At 40.7% G+C, this 18,950-nt stretch overlaps 1 protein-coding gene across 1 annotated transcript in view; it reads left to right on the top strand.

The window, feature by feature from the left end:
- The first annotated feature begins 8,206 nt into the window (after window positions 1-8,206).
- NBEAL1 (neurobeachin like 1) overlaps window positions 8,207-18,950 on the top strand; it is a 117,243-nt gene continuing 106,499 nt past the window's right edge. Inside the window, exons 1-2 of the mRNA XM_008146536.3 lie at window positions 8,207-8,340; window positions 9,190-9,475. Coding sequence (XP_008144758.2) covers window positions 9,425-9,475 — 51 coding nt within the window. The 5' untranslated portion in view covers window positions 8,207-8,340; window positions 9,190-9,424. The remainder of the gene's footprint in view (window positions 8,341-9,189; window positions 9,476-18,950) is intronic.

Raw genomic sequence — 18,950 nt, 5'->3', positions numbered from 1 at the left:
ACCCCATAGGGACGTGGCCAGTCTGCAAACTGATGTGTTATTCATGAAGATCTAGTTCTCTTTGTGGGGGAGGAGGGCCCAAGATACAAGGTGCACAAGGTTTGACTGACTGTTGCCAGACTCGTAGGTTTATCTTTAGTGTAGTTCTGTACCCACTCTGGGTTGAACTCCTGCATCTTATATGTATTTATATTAGAATCAAAACAAATCTTAAGTTTCTAAATGATAAAAGCATTATTTGGAATTACAGTGGTTACTTTGAGGAACTTTTTATATGAACAAAATCATTCCTTTGGGAGTCACTTTAAAGCACAAAGGGAGCAGCATCCCAAACATACAATTGTCTACACGTTTTTTAATTTATTGATTTTAGAGCAAGGAGCAAGCGAGGGAGAGACAGAGGGGAAAAACACTCATTTATGCATTCATTGGTTGCTTCTTGTATGTGCTCTGACTGGAGATTGAACCCACAACCTTGGTATATCAGGGCAATGCTCTAACCAATTGAGCTAGGGCCTGTCCACATTTTAAAGCAAGAAGAAACTTTCAAAATATATTCAAGGGATTATGAAATTGCCTCCTTAAAAGATTCCTTGGCAAAGGCAAGAGAAAATTGTGAAAATTTAAAAATGAAATCTTTTAGATCCCTTAAAATCAACTTTGAATATAAAGTCCTTTATTCTTTTTTTCTATTTTCTCTTATGTTCCTTCATTTTTCTCTTTTCTGTTTATCCTTCTGATCTTCTCTCCTTTCCTCCAAAATACCTCATAAGAAGATGGTCTTGTAGGTCTAAAAGAGAAAAATCACTTTGTTTCATATGAGAGACACCTCTTTCCATACTTCAAGTATTTATAACTAGAGGCCCGGTGCACGAAATTCGTGCACGGAGGGGAGTTGTCCCTCAGCCCAGCCTGTACCCTCTCCAATATGGGACATCCCTCTCACAATCCAGGACTGCTGGCTCCCAACTGCTTGCCTGCCTGCCTTCCTGATTGCCCCTAACCGCTTCTGCCTGCCAGCCTGATCACCCCCTAACCACTCTGCATGCCAGCCTGTTTGCCCCCAACTTCCCTCCTCTGCCGGCCTGGTCACCCCTAACTGCCCTCTCCTGCAGAGTTGATCACCTCCAACTGCCCTCCCTTGCAGGCCTGGTCCTTCTCAACTGCCCTCCCTTGCAGGCCAGGTGCCTCCCAACTGCCCTCTCCTACTGGCCATCTTGTGGTGGCCATCCTGTGTCCACATGGGGGCAGGATCTTTGACCACATGGGGGCAGCTATATTGTGTGTTGCAGTGGTGAGCAAACTGCATATTACTCTTTTATTAGATAGAATAGAGGCCTGGTGCTGGGGTGGGGGCCAGCTGGTTTGCCCTGAAGGGTGTCCCGGATCAGGTGGGGGTTCCCTTGGGGCGTGGGGCGACCTAAGTGAGGGGCCTGTGGTGGTTTTCAGCCAGCCACGCCCCCTGGCAACCCAAGCAGAGGCCCTGGTATCTGGAATTTATTTTCCTTCTACAATTGAAACTTTGTAGCCTGGAGTGGAACCAAGCCTGGGGCTCCCTCTGAGGCCGGCAGCCATTTCTGTTGGGGTTATAATTGAAACTTTGTTGCCTTAAGCAGGTGGGCCCGGCCAGGGTGTGCGAAAAGCTTTGCTTCCCCTGTTGCCAGCGGCAACCCTGGCCTGCCCTCTCAAGCTCCATTCTGCCGCCATTTGTTTGAATTTGTTTACCTTCTATAATTGAAACTTTGTAGCTTGAGTGGAGGCTTAGGCCTGGCAAGGGCAGGTGGAAAGCTTGGCTTCCTCTGTTACCTAGGAAACCTTGCTCTCTGTGGCTGTAGCCATCTTGGTTTGAGTTAATTTGCATGCTCGCTCTGATTGGATGGTGGGCGTGGCTTGTGGGTGTGTTGGAGGTATGGTCAATTTGCATATTTGTCTATTAGGTAGGATTACTGCCTCCTGCACGCCCCCTGCTGGGGTTGATGGGGACTTGAACTGACAACATTTTGGTGCATGGGACAACACTCAACCAATTGAGCTACACCAGCCAGGGCTCTAGTCTTTTTTCTTTAAGTAACTGCCTTAAATTATCAATTTTTAAAAATCATTTTTATACATTATTCAAATTTTAATAAACTATTGAACTTTTCACTTTTTTTGCTTTTACCTAAAATATGGTTGGTTGGCAATACAAATTCTGGCTTTTAAAAGATGACTAGAGCATCCTTCTAGTTGCTATCCCATTCATGATTCATGAATCACTTAAAGCTAATTAGATATTGAAATTCTTTTTTTTTTTTTTTTGATCTTGAAATTCTTATGTAAATATACTGTCTTAAGATCTTCTTTTCAAGTTTGATTAACATTTGAAAATATATTGTAATGTTTTGATATTGGACTTTTAGTAATAAAAAACATGGGTATATTTAGACCTTCAAGAATAATTTAACCAAGGGAAATAGGCAAGAACAAAACAAAAACATTAGCTTTTAGTATCTGTCAAACAATGTGAGGCTTTCACAGTAACAGACTTCTTTATCAGTTGTATAATAGTAATTCTTTATTCATGAGGTGCTTATTTCCATGGAAACACTGAGATCATTTTAATTTTTAATTATACTAGAGTTTACAGTTCCATAGATTTTAACTCTAGCAGTAAGCACAGAAGCTAGAGCTTCACCCACTTCCAATTAAAAAATATAAAGGAAGAAATGGTAGTTTAAAATGATCAAGAATTTCATGCAGCTGTAATTGTTTTTTTTTTCTTTTTAATTCTTATAACATTGTATTGCTCTAAGAAAGAAATATTCCTTGTTACATGACAAGTAAAGAAATCCAGATATTGATTAACATGAATTTGAATGAGAATAATTGAATTTCAAGAAAACTGCTTTCTGAGAACAAGAAATCTCTCCCAGTCTCAAAATTTTCTTTTGTTCACAGGAAATAAGAATTTAAAAAGAGAAAATGCTAATTTTTAAATAAAAAATTTCCTGTAATTTTCTTTTTCTTCTTGATTAAAGAGTTTTTCTCAATTGTAGATTGTGGAAGTCTTAACTTTTAATTAACTTCCCAGCCATGATAGAAAGTTCATTATACATGAAAGCAAAGTGGTTTTCTTTCATGTTTCAACTGAATTTTAAGCTACATTTTGTATAGTGAGGGGAGTGTATGATTACATGTTGCCTTGGGAAATATATCACAAGGTCTAGAACAACAAATATAGTTTTAATCTTGTCAAGTCCCTACTTAAAAACTCTTAATTTTATACAGAATGAAATCTAAATCATTGAGCCAGCAGTCAGGACTAGTTGCAACCTGAAAGGGGACCAGGCCAGAGTGGGTGTGCCTCTGACTGGCCTGTAGTGTGTGGGTTCTTGACCTCATGCAGGAAAGATGTCCCAGCTTGAGTCCAGGTGGTTTTGAGTATGTTTATTAAAGCTGGGACAGTGAAACACGGAAAGTCCTAGGACAGAAGAAGCAACAGGAGACAGCCTAGGCCGGGCTGCTTTGGCTCTCTAGAAATCTTATAGGAAAGAAGTGAGCCCAGGTGGGGCTGCTGTCAGAAAAGGGGGGGCCTTGGGAACAGGTTCAGGGGGTTAGCATGGGATGAATGGCCGCTGCCCATAGCTTCCCTGGTTGCAAGTCTGGTGGGGTCCCTTAGAGCAGCGGTCGCCAACCTGTGGTCCATGAGGTCCGAAAGGTTGGCGACCGCTGCCTTAGAGCTTAGGAGATGCTCCTGTGGGAGAGAGGCGCTGTTGTGCTCCCGGGGCGGGCGGGAAGAGAGTAGGAGCCGGGTCCTTCATCTTGAGGGTTTTAAAGGCTGGGAATTTAGGGGAGGTCTTAGGGCAGGATCTCAATAGAATAGTCATCAGCTTTTCCAGGTGTAGCCTTTCAGGGTCATGGTCTCCACTGATTGGTCAGCATCAGGGCTGGGGGTCATTAGTCATCACAGCTGGTCCTGGCATTACCTACCTTGTTTTACGGGTTTTCTGGGCCTGGAACTGAAATACAACTGAGGCCTAGATGTTATCTCCAGGGAGGAAAGGTGTGTGTGTGTGTGTGTTGGGGGGGGGGGGGGGCTGTCTTAACCCATGACCAGTGATATGAAAGGTCACGGGGACCTAAACCACACAGTCAGTGATTTGCCAAGGCAGGGTATGCCAGTTTTGCCCATTGCTAGGCACCAGCGGCTTTCTGCACTGGTGACCTCTATCAGGCGGTAAATTGCTCAGCCAGTTTGTTCAGCTGTTTCCCCATCCCACTTGCTAAGGAATTTTCATAGCTTTTTACTATCCTGCCTCAGATGGAGCATGCATTTAAAAATTTTTTAAATAAAAATAAGTTGGAAAAAAAAGATATCAACTGCCAGCCTGGAGAAGGTGACAGTCTAAGTGTGCAACAACCGTCATGCTAGCCAAGAACCTACATGGCCTTCTTTTGGCCAAATATTGAACATGTTTATTTTTTAAGAAAGATGACAAGCCCTGGCCAGGTGGCTCAGTTGTTTGGAAAGTCGTCCTGTTGCAGGTTTGATTCCCGGTCAGGGCACAGATCTAGGTTGTAGGTTCTCTTTAGGAGTGTTCGGAGTAAAAGTGACTGGAGCTTCACTGGAGAGACACTGAAGAGAATTGGGAGAGATAAGGGAACTGGGGATTGTCCAGTAGACACTTCTTATTTAAACCTATGCAGTGAAATATTGCACTTGTTTCTTTTTTTGGTGTAAGAAAAGAAATCAACTAAACAAAGACATAGCTCCTAATCTCCCCCGTGACTCTCTATAATCTTTGGGCAACTTGAAACCTTCAGCACAAGAACTGCTTAATCCTTCATTGCGATTCAGATACTAAACGTGTCTTTCATCGGAGGGAAAATGGAAAGGAGATATTAGAATGGGATAATCCTTGTTCACAAAAGTTTAATGGTTACCTGCCTACCCCAATATTAGAATGATTAGATGGGCAAGATAATCAACTAGCAGATTCCTCAGAGACAATATAGATAAATTCCCTGACTTTCTCCTCTTTAGTGCATAGCTAGGGACCTCCTGCGGAACAGAAAGGATGAACCTGCCCCACAGGTTACATGCATTAGCCCCACAGGTTACATGCATTAGCCCCACAGGTTACATGCATTAGTCCTTTGTGAGTTTACTAAGGTAAGTCAGAGCTCTGGAGTCTCCTTACTGGTGACAAAGCTGAGGCTTGATCCTGTGATGTGAACATTAAAACAAAATACTGCCACCCTTTGTGTTTCAACAGAAACATCCATGTGTCAGATGATTTATCTATCTCTTTCTAGATGTAAGCCGAAAGAGGTCGGGGCCTGCGGGCTGGGGGCAGCTCCTGCATTGAGCATCTGCCCCCTGGTGGTCAGTGCATGTTATAGCGACTGGTCATTCTGCCAGTCGTTCCACCAATTTGCATATTAGGGTTTTATTATACAGGATAGTGAAAGAGATTATTTCTTTCATTATACTGTCTTCAAATACTTATTGTACTGTGCATAAGACACTATTCAAGGACCTGAAGATATAGCATTGAATAAAGTCCCTGTTTTCATAGTTCTTAACATTTTATTAAGGGGAAACTCATAATAAGCAAATAAATATGTCAGCTGATAAGTACTATAATGAAAAATAAAGTAAGAGAGAAAAGGGGATACTATTTTCTAATGAAGGGTCAGGGACTGCTTCATGGATGTGTTAGTCTTTTGGGCTGCTGTAAAAAATACCAGACTGGGTCATTTCTAAACAGAAATTAATTTTCACAGTTCTGAAGACTGGAAGTCCAAGGTTAGTGTTGTTGGAAGAATGCCTTCTTTCAACACCCAGACTTCTACTTACCTACTTACAGGGCAGAGAGGGCTGGGGAGCTCTGTTAGATCTTATAAAAGCACTAATCCCATTCATGAGCGCATTCTCTCATGACCTACCAGTAAGTAGCTCCCAAAAGCCCCCACCTCCTAACACCATCACATTGGGGTTTGAATGTCAACATATGAAATTTGGCGCACACAAACATCTATCTACACAGCAGAAATGGACAAGGGGATTCTGGAGTGGAGACTTGAAGATTGTGTGTGGACATCAGGGGAAAGAGCATTTCCGGTCCAGTGGCAGTTTATGTAAAGTCCCTGAGACTGCAGTGTGCTTTGTGAATTTGAGGAGCAGCAAGGAAGACTTGTGTCTGGAGTGAAATAAGGGAAGCCCAGGATATTAGAGAAGTTAGAACGTGTGGGAGGAAAAAACAGGTCCTTCCCGGCCATTTAAGGTAGGATGGGAAGCCATTGGAGAGGTTTTAGTAGAGGAATGGCATCTTATTTCTATGTTAAAAGATCACTTTTGTTGCAGTATTGAAAATAATCCATGGGTGGGGAGAGTGCATAAGTAGAGGCACGGAGAAAAATTGGCTTTGCAATAAACCAGAAAAGACTATTTTAAACTTTTTTATTTTTTGCTTTAAAATAATGTTTTTATTGATTTCAGAGAGAGGAAGTGAAAGATAGAAACATCAATGGGAGAGATGAACAGGTACCTCCTGCACACCCCCTAGTGGGGAGTGGAACCCACAACCCGGGCATGTGCCCTGACTGGGAATCTAACCGGTGACCTTCTGGTGCATGGGCTGACACTCTACGGAGAGCCACACTGCCAGGCAAACCAGAAAAGATTTAATGGTAACTCACATCAGGGTGGTAGTGGTGGTGGAGTAGATAATGGTTAAAATCTGGATATATTTTGAAGATACAGCTGAAAGGGTTAGATTGAATGTGACATATATGTGACAGGTGGCAAGGATATCCCCTAGGTCAGTGGTTGGCAAACCGCGGCTCGCGAGCCACATGCGGCTCTTTGGCCCCTTTGAGTGTGGCTCTTCCACAAAATACCACGTGCGGGCGCGCATGTACAGTGTGATTGAAGCTTCGTGGCCCATGTGCAGAAGTCAGTTTTCGGCTCTCAAAAGAAATTTCAATCGTTGTACTGTTGATATTTGGCTCTGTTGACTAATGAGTTTGCCGACCACTGCCCTAGGTTCTTGGACTGACCAGCTAGAAGAATGGAACTGCTAATTACTATAATAGCAAGAGGAATTACTCACCCTCCTGAAGTTTTCACATGCTGAGCTGCACATGCCTGTTAGCCAAGGAGAGATGCTGAAAAGGCATAATTTGCAAGCAACTACTCTAAATTACTCTCAATTTAGTCATCTTGGAGTGAAAGTAGCTATTAATAGTAAAGGAATGGGCATGGCTGTATCCCAACAATCTTTACAACACTGAAACTTGAATTTCACCAATTTTTCATGTATCATGAATTATTTTGATTTTTGTTGTCTACAAAACCTAAAATAGTTTACTCTCTGGCTTTTACAGTTAGCTGACTGCTGGTATATATGAAACAAGATGGGACACTAGTTGATAATTTTGAAAGATTGGTGATGGTATGTACATGGGGTTTCATTATATTTGTTTACTTTTGTATACGCTTGACATTTTTCATAATAAAACGTTTAAAAATGCTTATGCCTACCAACGGCGATCAATCTTAAGAATCATCCCGTCCCTTTAAAAAAAAAAACCACTCTAAAAGTTGTATCTCGTAAATGCAGCCGTTTGTCTTTTATTTCTTTTCCTGACAGCAAAAACCGTTTTGAAACTTTCAGTAGTGGTAAAAGGAGATTTTTAGGACTAGACGCTCGGCGACGGGGAAAGTACGAAGCATAAAAGCACGTTTAAGGAAACGGATTTTTCGTGGCGCGGAGGGACAGTTGTCTGTTTTTTTACATTACTGTAGACTACGAGGGCCAATTCTCCTTTTACAACAAGAAATCCAAACAAAACACACATCGGCTGTCACGGTCTTGCCCGCTGCCCTCCGATGACTCCCGAAAATGACGCCATTAGGCAAGCGCTACGTCAGCCGGACCCCAGCCGTGCCGGCGCGGACGTCAGCACGTAGGCGCCCCCCTTCGAGTCCAGGCCTGCGAGAGGACTGGCTGGAGTGGCGCCCGCCGCCGGGTTTTCAGGAGACGGCGAGATTGCGACTGCGCCGGCATTCCGGGGCGGGGCTTCACCTCACCCCGCCCCCTCCCAGCATGAGTGACCAATGAACAGCGACTGCCCTGAGGCCGGGGAAATTCTCAGAGGCTGGAATGATTAGCCGAGGGGACAGCCCCGCCCCTGGCTCCTCCCAGCCCTCGCGCCCCGCCCCACGCCGTCGCCGCCCGCCTCCCTCTCCCGCCCGCCTCCCAGCTGCGGGGTGACACGGGGCTTCGGGTTGGTTAGGGGGCGAGGCAAAGTTAGACGTCGGCCCGGGGCGGCGGCGCAGTCCCCAGCGCGAGCGCGGTGAGGAGGAGCGGGTCGTCGGGAAGAGGGGTCTGCGTGGCAGAAACGCGAGGGCCCGTTGCTTTGTGGTTGCGCGCTGTGGACTGAGGGGCGGCTGCGGGGGCGAGGTGGACCCGGGTGTGTCCCGGGGCGGAGGGGCGGCCGGCCGGGCGTGGGGAGCGGGTGGGAGACGCCGGGCTCTCCTCGCCCCGTTCCCAGAGCTTTTCTTGGCAGCTGGGCCCACCAAGTTTGCCTTTCTCACGGGTGTCTGGGAGGCGAGGAGGAAATGGAAAGATCTCCGAAAACACTCGGAGGCTTCCCCGGCCGGGGAGTGTTCCTGGCCGGCCGCGCGTGCCCTTTCTTCCCGGGTGGGGGGCGGCGGCGGGGCCAGTGGGCAGGTAGGTGTTCGCGCTCCGAGGATCGTTCAGGCAAACAAACCAACCGGGGATCCCTCCCTCTCCGCCCACACGCCCTGCCCGGCAGCCCGGCGACAAACATTTCCAAGTTCAAGAAGCAGACTCGGAAATTCTGAGGGATTCTGTGTGTCAGGAGTAAGATGGCTTTTTTTTTTTCTTTCTTTTTTTTAAATAGAAAATATGAGTGGCGGACGTCGTGCCGCTGTGTATTAGGACTGGACGCATTTTTTGTTCTGGGCACGCATCTTCCTGAGTGATATCCGTGTGAAATACCATTAGCTGTCACGTTTCCCTGAAACGCAGGTTTCCGCGCAATCTAAGAGTAAATAAGAGCTTAGGCTGTTGTGTAAGGGAAGTGAGGCGGATACCTCTCCCTCTCGTTCCGATAAATATACAGTTTTTTACCAGGACCTCATTTTTCTAGCAGATATTTGCATGTTTTTCCCTTTCACAGGTTTATTAAAGGACCAGCTACCCCTGATGAAGATAAGTTGGAGTCACTGCTGAAACGGAATTTTCATGACCAGAAGACAGTCCATGGATTGCACTCCTTTTTGTTTTCCCTGCTGCTCTGAGCTTGACTGTAACAGCTGAAAAACTTGGAAAATAAAATGAACATGCTGTGGTCTTGAACATAATTTTTTTTTTTTTTTTGAGGAAAAATTAAAAGTGCCAGAGTGAAAGCCAGAATGGCATCCAGAGAGAGGCTCTTTGAACTTTGGATGCTTTATTGTACAAAGGTAACTGCTTTCTTTCTTACTGCGTTTTAAAATACTTGGTTATAAAGTTTTGTGACTGGCCTTATTAGCACTTTATTTAATGGATCATAACCTATTTGTTGATTGTAATGACCCACAATTTAAAAACACGGATTTGCTGTTTACCATTTCTTCAGGTTTGAACACATGCACAACACTAGCATACTATTCAAAACTGTGGGGCGTGGTTTTTATTTGTTATTTGTCTTCAGTGACCCCCAAACTATATAAGTAAAATAACGACCTTCAGAGATAAATAAAATGTTTTCATTTTTGTTTGTGCTTTCCTCTTTCTCCCACAAGTGGGAGAAGAGCATTAGACATTTTCCTCATGGTTAACCTTTTAAGTTGTATTAAAAAGGTGACTGGTTACATAAAACGGTTTTTGATTTGAGGTGGTTACTCTGAGCTATCGTGATATTAGCACCTGAAGAGCATCGTGTCATCTCATCCTCACAACAACGCTGTGCGATGGGTGTGGTAATTATCCCCTTTGACTGAGGAGGAAACTGATGCTGAAGTTAAGGGGTCTGCGTAGCAGAACTGAGCTTGAAACTCAGTACTGCCTGATTCAAGTCCATGGTCTTATCCATTATGACTCCTTGCTATTTTTGGTTTTGTCATTCAAAAATAATTTTCTTTTCTCTCTCTGCCTTTACGTGAATTTTTTACATGTTAGCTTTGATTTTAGGTTATTGGAGGAGAAGGGTACTACTTTAAACACCTGTTTCAAGCGAGGAGCTACAGTACCACTTTGAAGATACTGGCCAGGGTCAGAGGAACATCTTTAATCTACTTTAGTTACTTTAGGTCTCTGTGGTGAAGTTTTCAAGTCTCAGCCTCTGTTTCGGTTACCCCTTCCGGCTTCTTTTTTACACTTTCAGCTCTTTAATGAACAAGTTATTCTTTATTTTATTTTATTTTTTAAATATATTTTATTGATTTTTATACAGAGAGAAAGGGAGAGGGAGAGAGAGTCAGAAACATCGATGAGAGAGAAACATCGATCAGCCGCCTCCTGCACACCCTCTACTGGGGATGTGCCCGCAACCAAGGCACATGCCCTTGACTGGAACCGAACCTGGGACCCTTCAGTCTGCAGGTCGACGGTCTATCCACTGAGCCAAACCGGTTAGGTTAGGACAACAAGTTATTCTTTAACAAATAATCTCAGTTATCTGTAATATTAAATTTTAGAGGTTACACTGGAATTTTCTTTGACTTTCTGGCTTGGTTTTGTTTTGTTTTTAAAATATATTTTTATTGATTTCAGAGAGGAAGGAAGAGGGAGAGAGAGATAGAAACATCAATGATAAGAGAGAATCATTGATCGGCTGCCTCCTACACGCCCCACAACTTGGGGATTGAGCCCACAACCTGGGCACGTGCCCTTGACCGGAATCAAACCCAGGACCCTTCAGTCCGCAGGCTGACACTCTATCCACTGAGCCAAACCAGATAGGACTGGTTTGGTATTTCTTACAATTATAGAAGGACATATACTTTGAAATGTTTAATACGGATTTTTAAAATAGCTTTTAGTCTTGTGTACTTTAATGCCAGAAATGTCTTTTTAAAAATAGACCCCTCTTCCAATAAAAAAGAATCCAAATCACCAGACACTTTTGAAAATAGTCACTAACACGTTAGCCAAAAATTAAAATATATTTTAGTGTGAATGCCTAGTAGTTTGAAAATGACTTTATTTAAAAATACCTCAAACTTATTAGGCTTTACTATTTCCTGGATGACAGAAGGTAAATGGGGTTATATTGTCTTATTAGTTATGTTGTTTCTAGGTTGAGTTCATGTTTTATTTATGTGACACTATGCTAATTGAAAAAAATAGTATAGTTTGTTGGCATACACAGAATTTTGTTCTTAATGACGTTTAATATAAATATGAATCCTTCTGTTCATTAAAATCTAAGTAAATAGTGAAGGCCTGTCACAGTCAAATTTTGAAGCTATTCTTGGACAGGAAGATAAGTCCCATTTTTCTGTCCCATTTAAATCACTTGTGCACTTAAGATTTAAAATTCCTTTCAACTGTTTTAAAAAAATTGTTAATACAATGATTTTATGTTTCACTATTCATGAGTAAGCTACTTGTAAGCTAGACAACAACATTCTTTCCCACAAACACCTTGAATTCAACTAGCTTTCAAATATACATCATAAATTTAACACTTCTGCTCTGTAGTGAGGATGATTACCATATATCTAGTTCTCTATACTTTCTCTCTAGCTTTATTGCTCTCCCTCTAGCATATAGCCCTTCAAGCCAGCTGACTTTTTTTTCACCTTATTAAGACCTTTTTAAACCTTTGATGGGTTTTCAGACTACTTCAGGACTGCTTGCATCTTCTTTTAACTGAGATCCAACTTGGAGCTATTTCTGGGCTTGCAATTATGGAGTCTAGTTTTGGTTCTGCTGGTGTTTTGTTTTGTGAACTTGAACAAGACTTACCTGTTTGGGTCTCAGTTTTCTCTTTTGTCAAGTAGTAATAGTGTGTGTACAAGGAGAATGCTTGTCTAACTCACCATTAAGATTTTAGTTCATTTGTTTTGACCTCTGAGGGACATGGAGTTCTTTTGTCCTTACTCTATGGATTATCATATAGAACTTTTTAGTTCATCTTTCATTTTTAATCTTTTATTATAGAAAATTTTAGGCAGTTACAAATAGAGAAGATACTGTAGTGAACCCTTTTATATCTGTCACCCTGCTTCAGTAATTATCAATTTACTAGAGGCCCGATGCACGAAATTCGTGCAAGGGGCTCTGCCCTCGCAGCCCCAGCTGCCTCGGCCGGCCCTCGCAGCCCCGGCTTCGTCCAGATGGTCGTTCTGCTGTTCGGTCTAATTAGCGTATTAGCTCTTTATTATATAGGACTTTCAATGATGTTTCATCTATAACCTTACACTCACTACACCTTCTTTACCCCTGAATTATTTTGAAGCAAATTCCAGATAACATACGATCTTAGCCATAAAGATTTTAAAAATATATCTGTATATATAAAAGGCCAAGCGACTGTCCGACCATCCGACTGGCCGGTAGGTATGACATGCACTGACCACCACGGGGGCAGACGCTCAACACAGGAGCTGCCCAGCTGTGGTGACTTGGTAGTGGCGGTTCTTGGGTGACGCACCGCGGAACCAGAGAGGAGAGAGCCTGATTCCGGGGTGTCACCTGAGAACTGCTCTTTTGCAATCCAGGACCCCTCGAGGGATGTCAGAGAGCCGGTTTCAGCTTGATCCCCGCAGGCCAGGCCGAGGGACCCCACCTTCCAGAGGGACCCTGCTCACTCCACAGATGCCCTTTGAGCCATGGTGCCACCCCAGGTGCAGCCTGCCTGGGAGGGACGCGGGGATGAGTGGAGGGGGAGGTTGACTCCAGGGTGTGTCCAGCATGTCTTGCCCAGTCCCACCTTGCCAGCCACCTTCTAATTAATTTCCTTTTAATGTGCACAAATATGTGCACCGGGGCACTAGTTTATAAAATAACTCTTAAAAACATAATCACAATATGATAATTCTGTAAATCGTTAAATATTTGGTCAGTGTTTAAACTTTCCTGGTAGTATCATAAATGTTTTTATTTTTTGCTGTTTGACTCAATATTTATACAAAGTATACATGTACTTTGTTGAAAATCTGTTCAGTTTTTAATCTATACATTGCCCCTCACCATACTTTATATTTTTATTCCTTCCATATGTTGAAGAAACCAGGTTTTAACATTAGCGCTTTTCTCAGTCTGGGTTTGCTGGCCAAATTCCCTTGATTTAAATTATTGTTCCTCTCTACTGGTGTCTGCAAACTGGAATATCTAGAGGCTTGATTGATTCACATTCTATTAGGTGGGGGGAGGCTAGAATAATTTATGACCATCTTGGTTATCAGTGGGTTTTGCCTTCATACGTTAATTATTTTGTTAGGAGTTTGCAAAGCTGTGACATCCAATTCTGTCATTTCTATATTTATTAGTAGTATATATATTGAGAAATGTCCCCTCATCAGTTATTTGATGACAGTTCTTTAAAGGGAAGTCAGGCAGAATAAATGTTTGATATTTCTCTCTCTGTTTTTAGAATGACTTGATATGTTAGCATCCTTCCAAGGTGACCAATTATTTTTCTTGAGTATCAAGTTCGTCTTTAATGTTTAAAATTTAAACATCGTCTACTATTTTGCTGCTCCAGTTGGTATGCTATCTATATCAAACAATGTATACACACCTGATTAAAGAAGATGACTTTGAAGACTTTTGAAGGTCTGCTTCAGGGCATTAAGATTAAGAGACATCCCTCTTGTTTGCTACAGTGCTAATCTTAACACAGGTGTTCTACTGTGTATTAGCAATAGATTGATATTAAGGTACCATCCCAGCGTTTGTACGTAATGTGATGTTTTAAAAGTTTAGTAGGTGTTTTAAGTAGAACTATATTAGAAATAACTCTTGGGTAATATTGTTCAGTCAAAGGAATACTACGAGAATATATAAAGGTCTTCTATCTATTAGTCTGGGTTCATTTGCAAGCCTAAATATTATGATTAAAGTCCTTTAAATAGAACTAAAATAAGTTACTGGTTTCGGTTTTTAGCAGATAGGTGCTCATATATTGAACTCAATATTTGAAAAGAATTTGGGTAAAAAAAACTTTGCAGTTTATTTTTTTAAACAAACTAGCCTAAATGTTCACTTTCTCCTGTTGGAAATAAGATTTAATTGCATTGTTAGAAACATTCATTTTCTAGTAGGTTGTTAACTGCAGGTAATTATCATTGCATAATACTGGCAGGATAACTTATGATCACCCAACATTCCTGCTCTCTACAGATTATTTCAACAGTGTACGAGACTAATTCAGATTGCTTCTAAATGGTCATCCACACCCAGGGTCAAGGATTCTATTAACAGTGCATTTCATATAGCTCTTATAAGTTAAATATTAATTAGAACAGGTTTAATGTTGTATCTGGGTTTTAGTTCAATAGTTAACTACTACTACTTGTCTGAACATATTTTTTTTGAGTGTAGAATGCAAATTGATTTCTTAATATCTAAAGATTTTAGCTTATATTATCTGCATTAGGCACCTGTTATTCCTTGTATCTTTTGACATTGCTTCATTTAATGTGCTTGTGGTAAGAGAGACAGTGCTGGTCTCTACATTATCTGACAACTTTTTGGAATTTACTGTATTTTCGGTATGTATTGCATAGAATAAGACATGTATATCATAAAGTCCTCCTTAGATAGGAATAAGGATATATTTTTGTTCGACACTTAGTCTTTTGGGAGTGCTGCAGTTGGTTACCATAATATGCAAAAGAGAAACTGAGCCTTGAGAGGCTTATCAAATTCTTTGATAAGATTAAGTTATTTTTGTTCTGTCTGGTGGAAAGTATCAAATGTATTAACTCAGTAAAAAGATACAAAGTGACTCAAAAGCATGGCATTTTGAAATGTGGCAATGTGGGTGAAATTTGTGGTTATTTTTGTCATTAGCAGGTTTATTTAATTTTTGGTAATTCAATTTACACAGAAAAATTTTGTGAAGCTACAGAATCAGAGCCAAGATTAGTCCACATCTGCTTCTGATCTGAAGGACCTAAAAACAGGTTACCTAATTTATATTTTCAGATTTCTCATCTGTCAAATGGAAAAAAATAATTATTTTGCATATTTCTTAAAGTTATTGAGAAAAAAAATGAGTTGATTGTATTTAAATGCAAATCAAGGGGAAGAAATATAAAAATGTAATCTTTTAAAATGTAATCTTTTATTACTATTTTAAAAATACATATATGGGCATGAGAGTATATCAGTATTACTTCCATTTTGCCTTTGTATTGTATAATAATAGAGGGCAGTATTTTGTTGTCTTTTTATCAGTAGTGATGAAGCTGTGCTCATGAAAGTGTTCATTTTTAACATATTCTTTTAAGCATAGTGCTTAATTATCCTAATGATTTGGGGTTTTATTTATTTTTTTAACTCTAAACCAAGTTTGTTTTGGACCTTGATGATGCTCCATTTCCTGCTGTTGCCCTTTGTCCTGCTAAATCTGGAATATGACTGAGATGGATAGTTTTGAAATGAGCTCAGAGTGAAGTTCCTTTTCAGAATAAAAGTTTTGTTTCATAAAGAAAATAGGTTATAGAGGTGTTTCATTCAAATAAAAAAGCAAGCACCTCTTTATATACATATATTTGGATAAAATTGAATGAATGAATATTCTGAGAAAATTATAATTTATTCAATTTTGGTTATAATCCTAAGCAAAGTTTTTCATAAGATACACAGTATACACCAACCCTTATAATTTAACCTTGTTTAGTAAGTTTTAGTATATGCAGAGTGTATTAATGGCTCTTAATTTTTTGTGGCTTAATCATTACTTTGTATATAAGGAAAGTAATGTTAGACCTAAGCAAAACAAAACAAAACAAAATCATTAGAAGCTCAATAGTAGTGGCTACCAATTACATCTTTATTTGAGGACATTAGATGTAAAAGCAAGAAATGAATATTTTATATCTATAGACATGGGAGTAGCTTTTAGGAATATTACCTTTGTGGTTTGAATTGAGCTTATGAACTATAAAAAGTTAAGATGCATGAAAATTTCTTGTTCTTTCCTTTTAAATATCAATTTAATATTTTCCTGGTGGAAGGCAGAATTGATAGTACTTAAATGTGTAGAACATGAGGGAAAAGAAAACAATTTAAAATAATGACTAGTACTTGGTCATCCCATTCACCAAATTAGCTAGCACAGGTTCACTAGGTTTTCAGGTAAACATGTGAGTTCGCAGTGGGACATCTAGGTAGGGATACACTCATAAGTCTGGAGTCAGAAGGGTAGTCTATGCTGGAAGTAAATATTTGAGTATTAATCATATTGGCAATTATTGAAGAATTATATGAGAGAAGAGGTTCAAAGTCAGGGAGTCCTGGATAATGTTATAATTTAAGAAGTGGATAGAGGAGGAAGAATTTGTAAGGAGTTTGAAATGGAGGAGGATCAGGAGTGAGTGGTTGCTTCAGAAAGTATAGGGATGTTATAAAGAAGAGAGTAGTCAGTAGTGTAAAATTCAACAAAGCAGTGAAGAAAAACATTATGGAGCATGTATTGGATTTGACACTTAAGAGATTATTGCGTATATGCATAACCCATGGACACAGGCAGTAGTGTGGTGAAGGCCTGGATGGGGGGAAGCCAGGTGGAGGGAGTCAATCGGGGCGGGGGGGGGAAGGGGGACATCTGTAATATTTTCAACCAATAAAGATAATTTTTTAAATTGATATTCAGAGAGGAAGGGAGAGGGAGAGAGAGATAGAAACATCAATGATGAGAATCATTGATCATCGGCCTCCTACACGCCCCCTACTGGGGATCAAGCCCGCAACCCCGGCATGTGCCCTTGACCAGAATTGAACCTGGGACCTTTCAGTCCGCAGGCTGACTCTCTATCCACTGAGCCAAACCGGCCAGGGCAATAAAGATGAATTTTAAAAAAGATTATTAGCAAAGTAGTTCTAGAAAGAGTGGGGGGAAAAGATGTTAAAAATGCAAGTTCTCATTTTATTTTTAAATGCAAGACTTTAAATTATTTCCAAATTGCTATTAAAATATTTAAGTGTTTACTTTTCATTTTTGTGTTTATCTGGATAAGTACCTTTATTGGTCTGTGTACCACCCTTTGCATGGTACTAGTCAACAGCATCTGAAAATTTTCAGATTGCCAAGAATCCATCTGTAATTTGAAAAAGACTGCTCTATAAATTGAAATCATGATGATTACTTGGTACCAAAGCATATGTGATCACTGAAATTGAGTAATAGTACTAGTAACAAGGTAGTCAGCTCTAATATGCTTAAATTAATTTAAAATGAATAGAAGTGAAAAAAAAATAAAATAAAATGAATAGAAGTGTTAATGTAGACTCTAAAAATTCTTATATGGAATTTTTGGACTTGGGAAATGTTTCTAATTACCCCAGTGTTGTTGCACCTAGTTTCAGAAACATAAGCCTCAATCAGTATCTGATATACTGCTGCAACTTTGCTTTTTGTATAGCTTACGTTTTCCATTGCAAAATTACATGGCAAATTTACTACAATGGAGTGAAAAATTGGGACTAAGCATCCAGTCTACTACAGTCATATTTCTTGGTTATAATTATTTATATCCCTCCCATATGCAGTGTCTACTTCATGTCTATCTAAGAACTCCAAAAGTCTCATCCAATCATGATATCAGTCTTAACCCTGAGATCTAGTGTTATATATGATATTCAATTGTGATTTCTAGCCATACTGAGACCTATGACCTTAGAAGGCACTTGATAATCTGGCCCCATATAGTGCTGAAACTGAGATAGGAATGATATAATAAAGACTTCTGAAAAAGAGAAGAAAGGTGCTTAAGAGGCATTGGTCCATGGCAATTCTGAAAACTGGGCAATGTTGCCTGGTGCCCTCTACCCTCAGAGAAGGAATGTTCCATTATTTATTTGACTCTGGTTCTGTTCCTTGGGAGTAGCTGCACAGGCTGCTGTTCTCTCTTGCTTTTGGATCCATACTCTTGGTGAGTCTTTCTAAGTTAATTTTTAAGTACATCTAAAATGGGCATTGGAGACTATGTAGGGTCTTGTGACTGAACAGCTCCCTCATTTGGCTTCCTGCATATAGAAAGTTCCCTGTGAAAACTCTTCTAACAGTTGTTTTCTCATATCTAATTATATAGTTTAAAAACTCCCAACATGACATTCTATAGTATTTGAAATAAGAGACATACTTGTCTTACACCTCACTTTAGTGGGAAAAATACTGGAGTTTCCTATTAGGTTATCTTCAGACTTTGGGGCCCCACCCTGCATGATTGGCTTCAATGAACTTTTAAAATCCAACTCATATATAAGTTGGGAGCTGCCTAACATATGGTTGAATTATATATATGTATCTAAAAGTTTCAAGTTTTAAAACTTGAAGGAATACTGCAACCCAAATATTATTGCAAAGAGGAAGTAAGGTGTTTATTCTTACCTGTAACTTTATGGATAAGAACTAGGTGAAATTGTGTGGATTCCTTAATTTCATTACCTGCTAAAGCCTCCCTGCAGGAGAATGGATGTTATCTATATATATAAAAGCCTGTTTGACCATTCGACCAGTAGCCATGACACGCCCTGACCACTAGGGGGCAGACGCTCAATGCACAGGCATGGAAACATGGAACAGACTTATGAATCTCTGAGGGGAGGGAGAAGGGGGAGGACGGGAAGAGATTAACCAAAGATCTTATATGCATACTAGAGGCCCGGTGCACGGATTCATGCACCGGTGGGGTCCCTTGGCCTGGCCTGTGGGGACCAGGCCGAAATCGGCAGTCCGACATTCCCCGAGGGGCCCCAGATTGCGAGAAGGTGCAGGCCAGG

The sequence above is a fragment of the Eptesicus fuscus genome, chromosome 11 (genome assembly GCF_027574615.1).
Source record: "Eptesicus fuscus isolate TK198812 chromosome 11, DD_ASM_mEF_20220401, whole genome shotgun sequence".
NCBI classification, from domain to species: Eukaryota; Metazoa; Chordata; class Mammalia; order Chiroptera; family Vespertilionidae; genus Eptesicus; species Eptesicus fuscus.
This window is presented reverse-complemented; position numbering and strand designations above follow the sequence as displayed.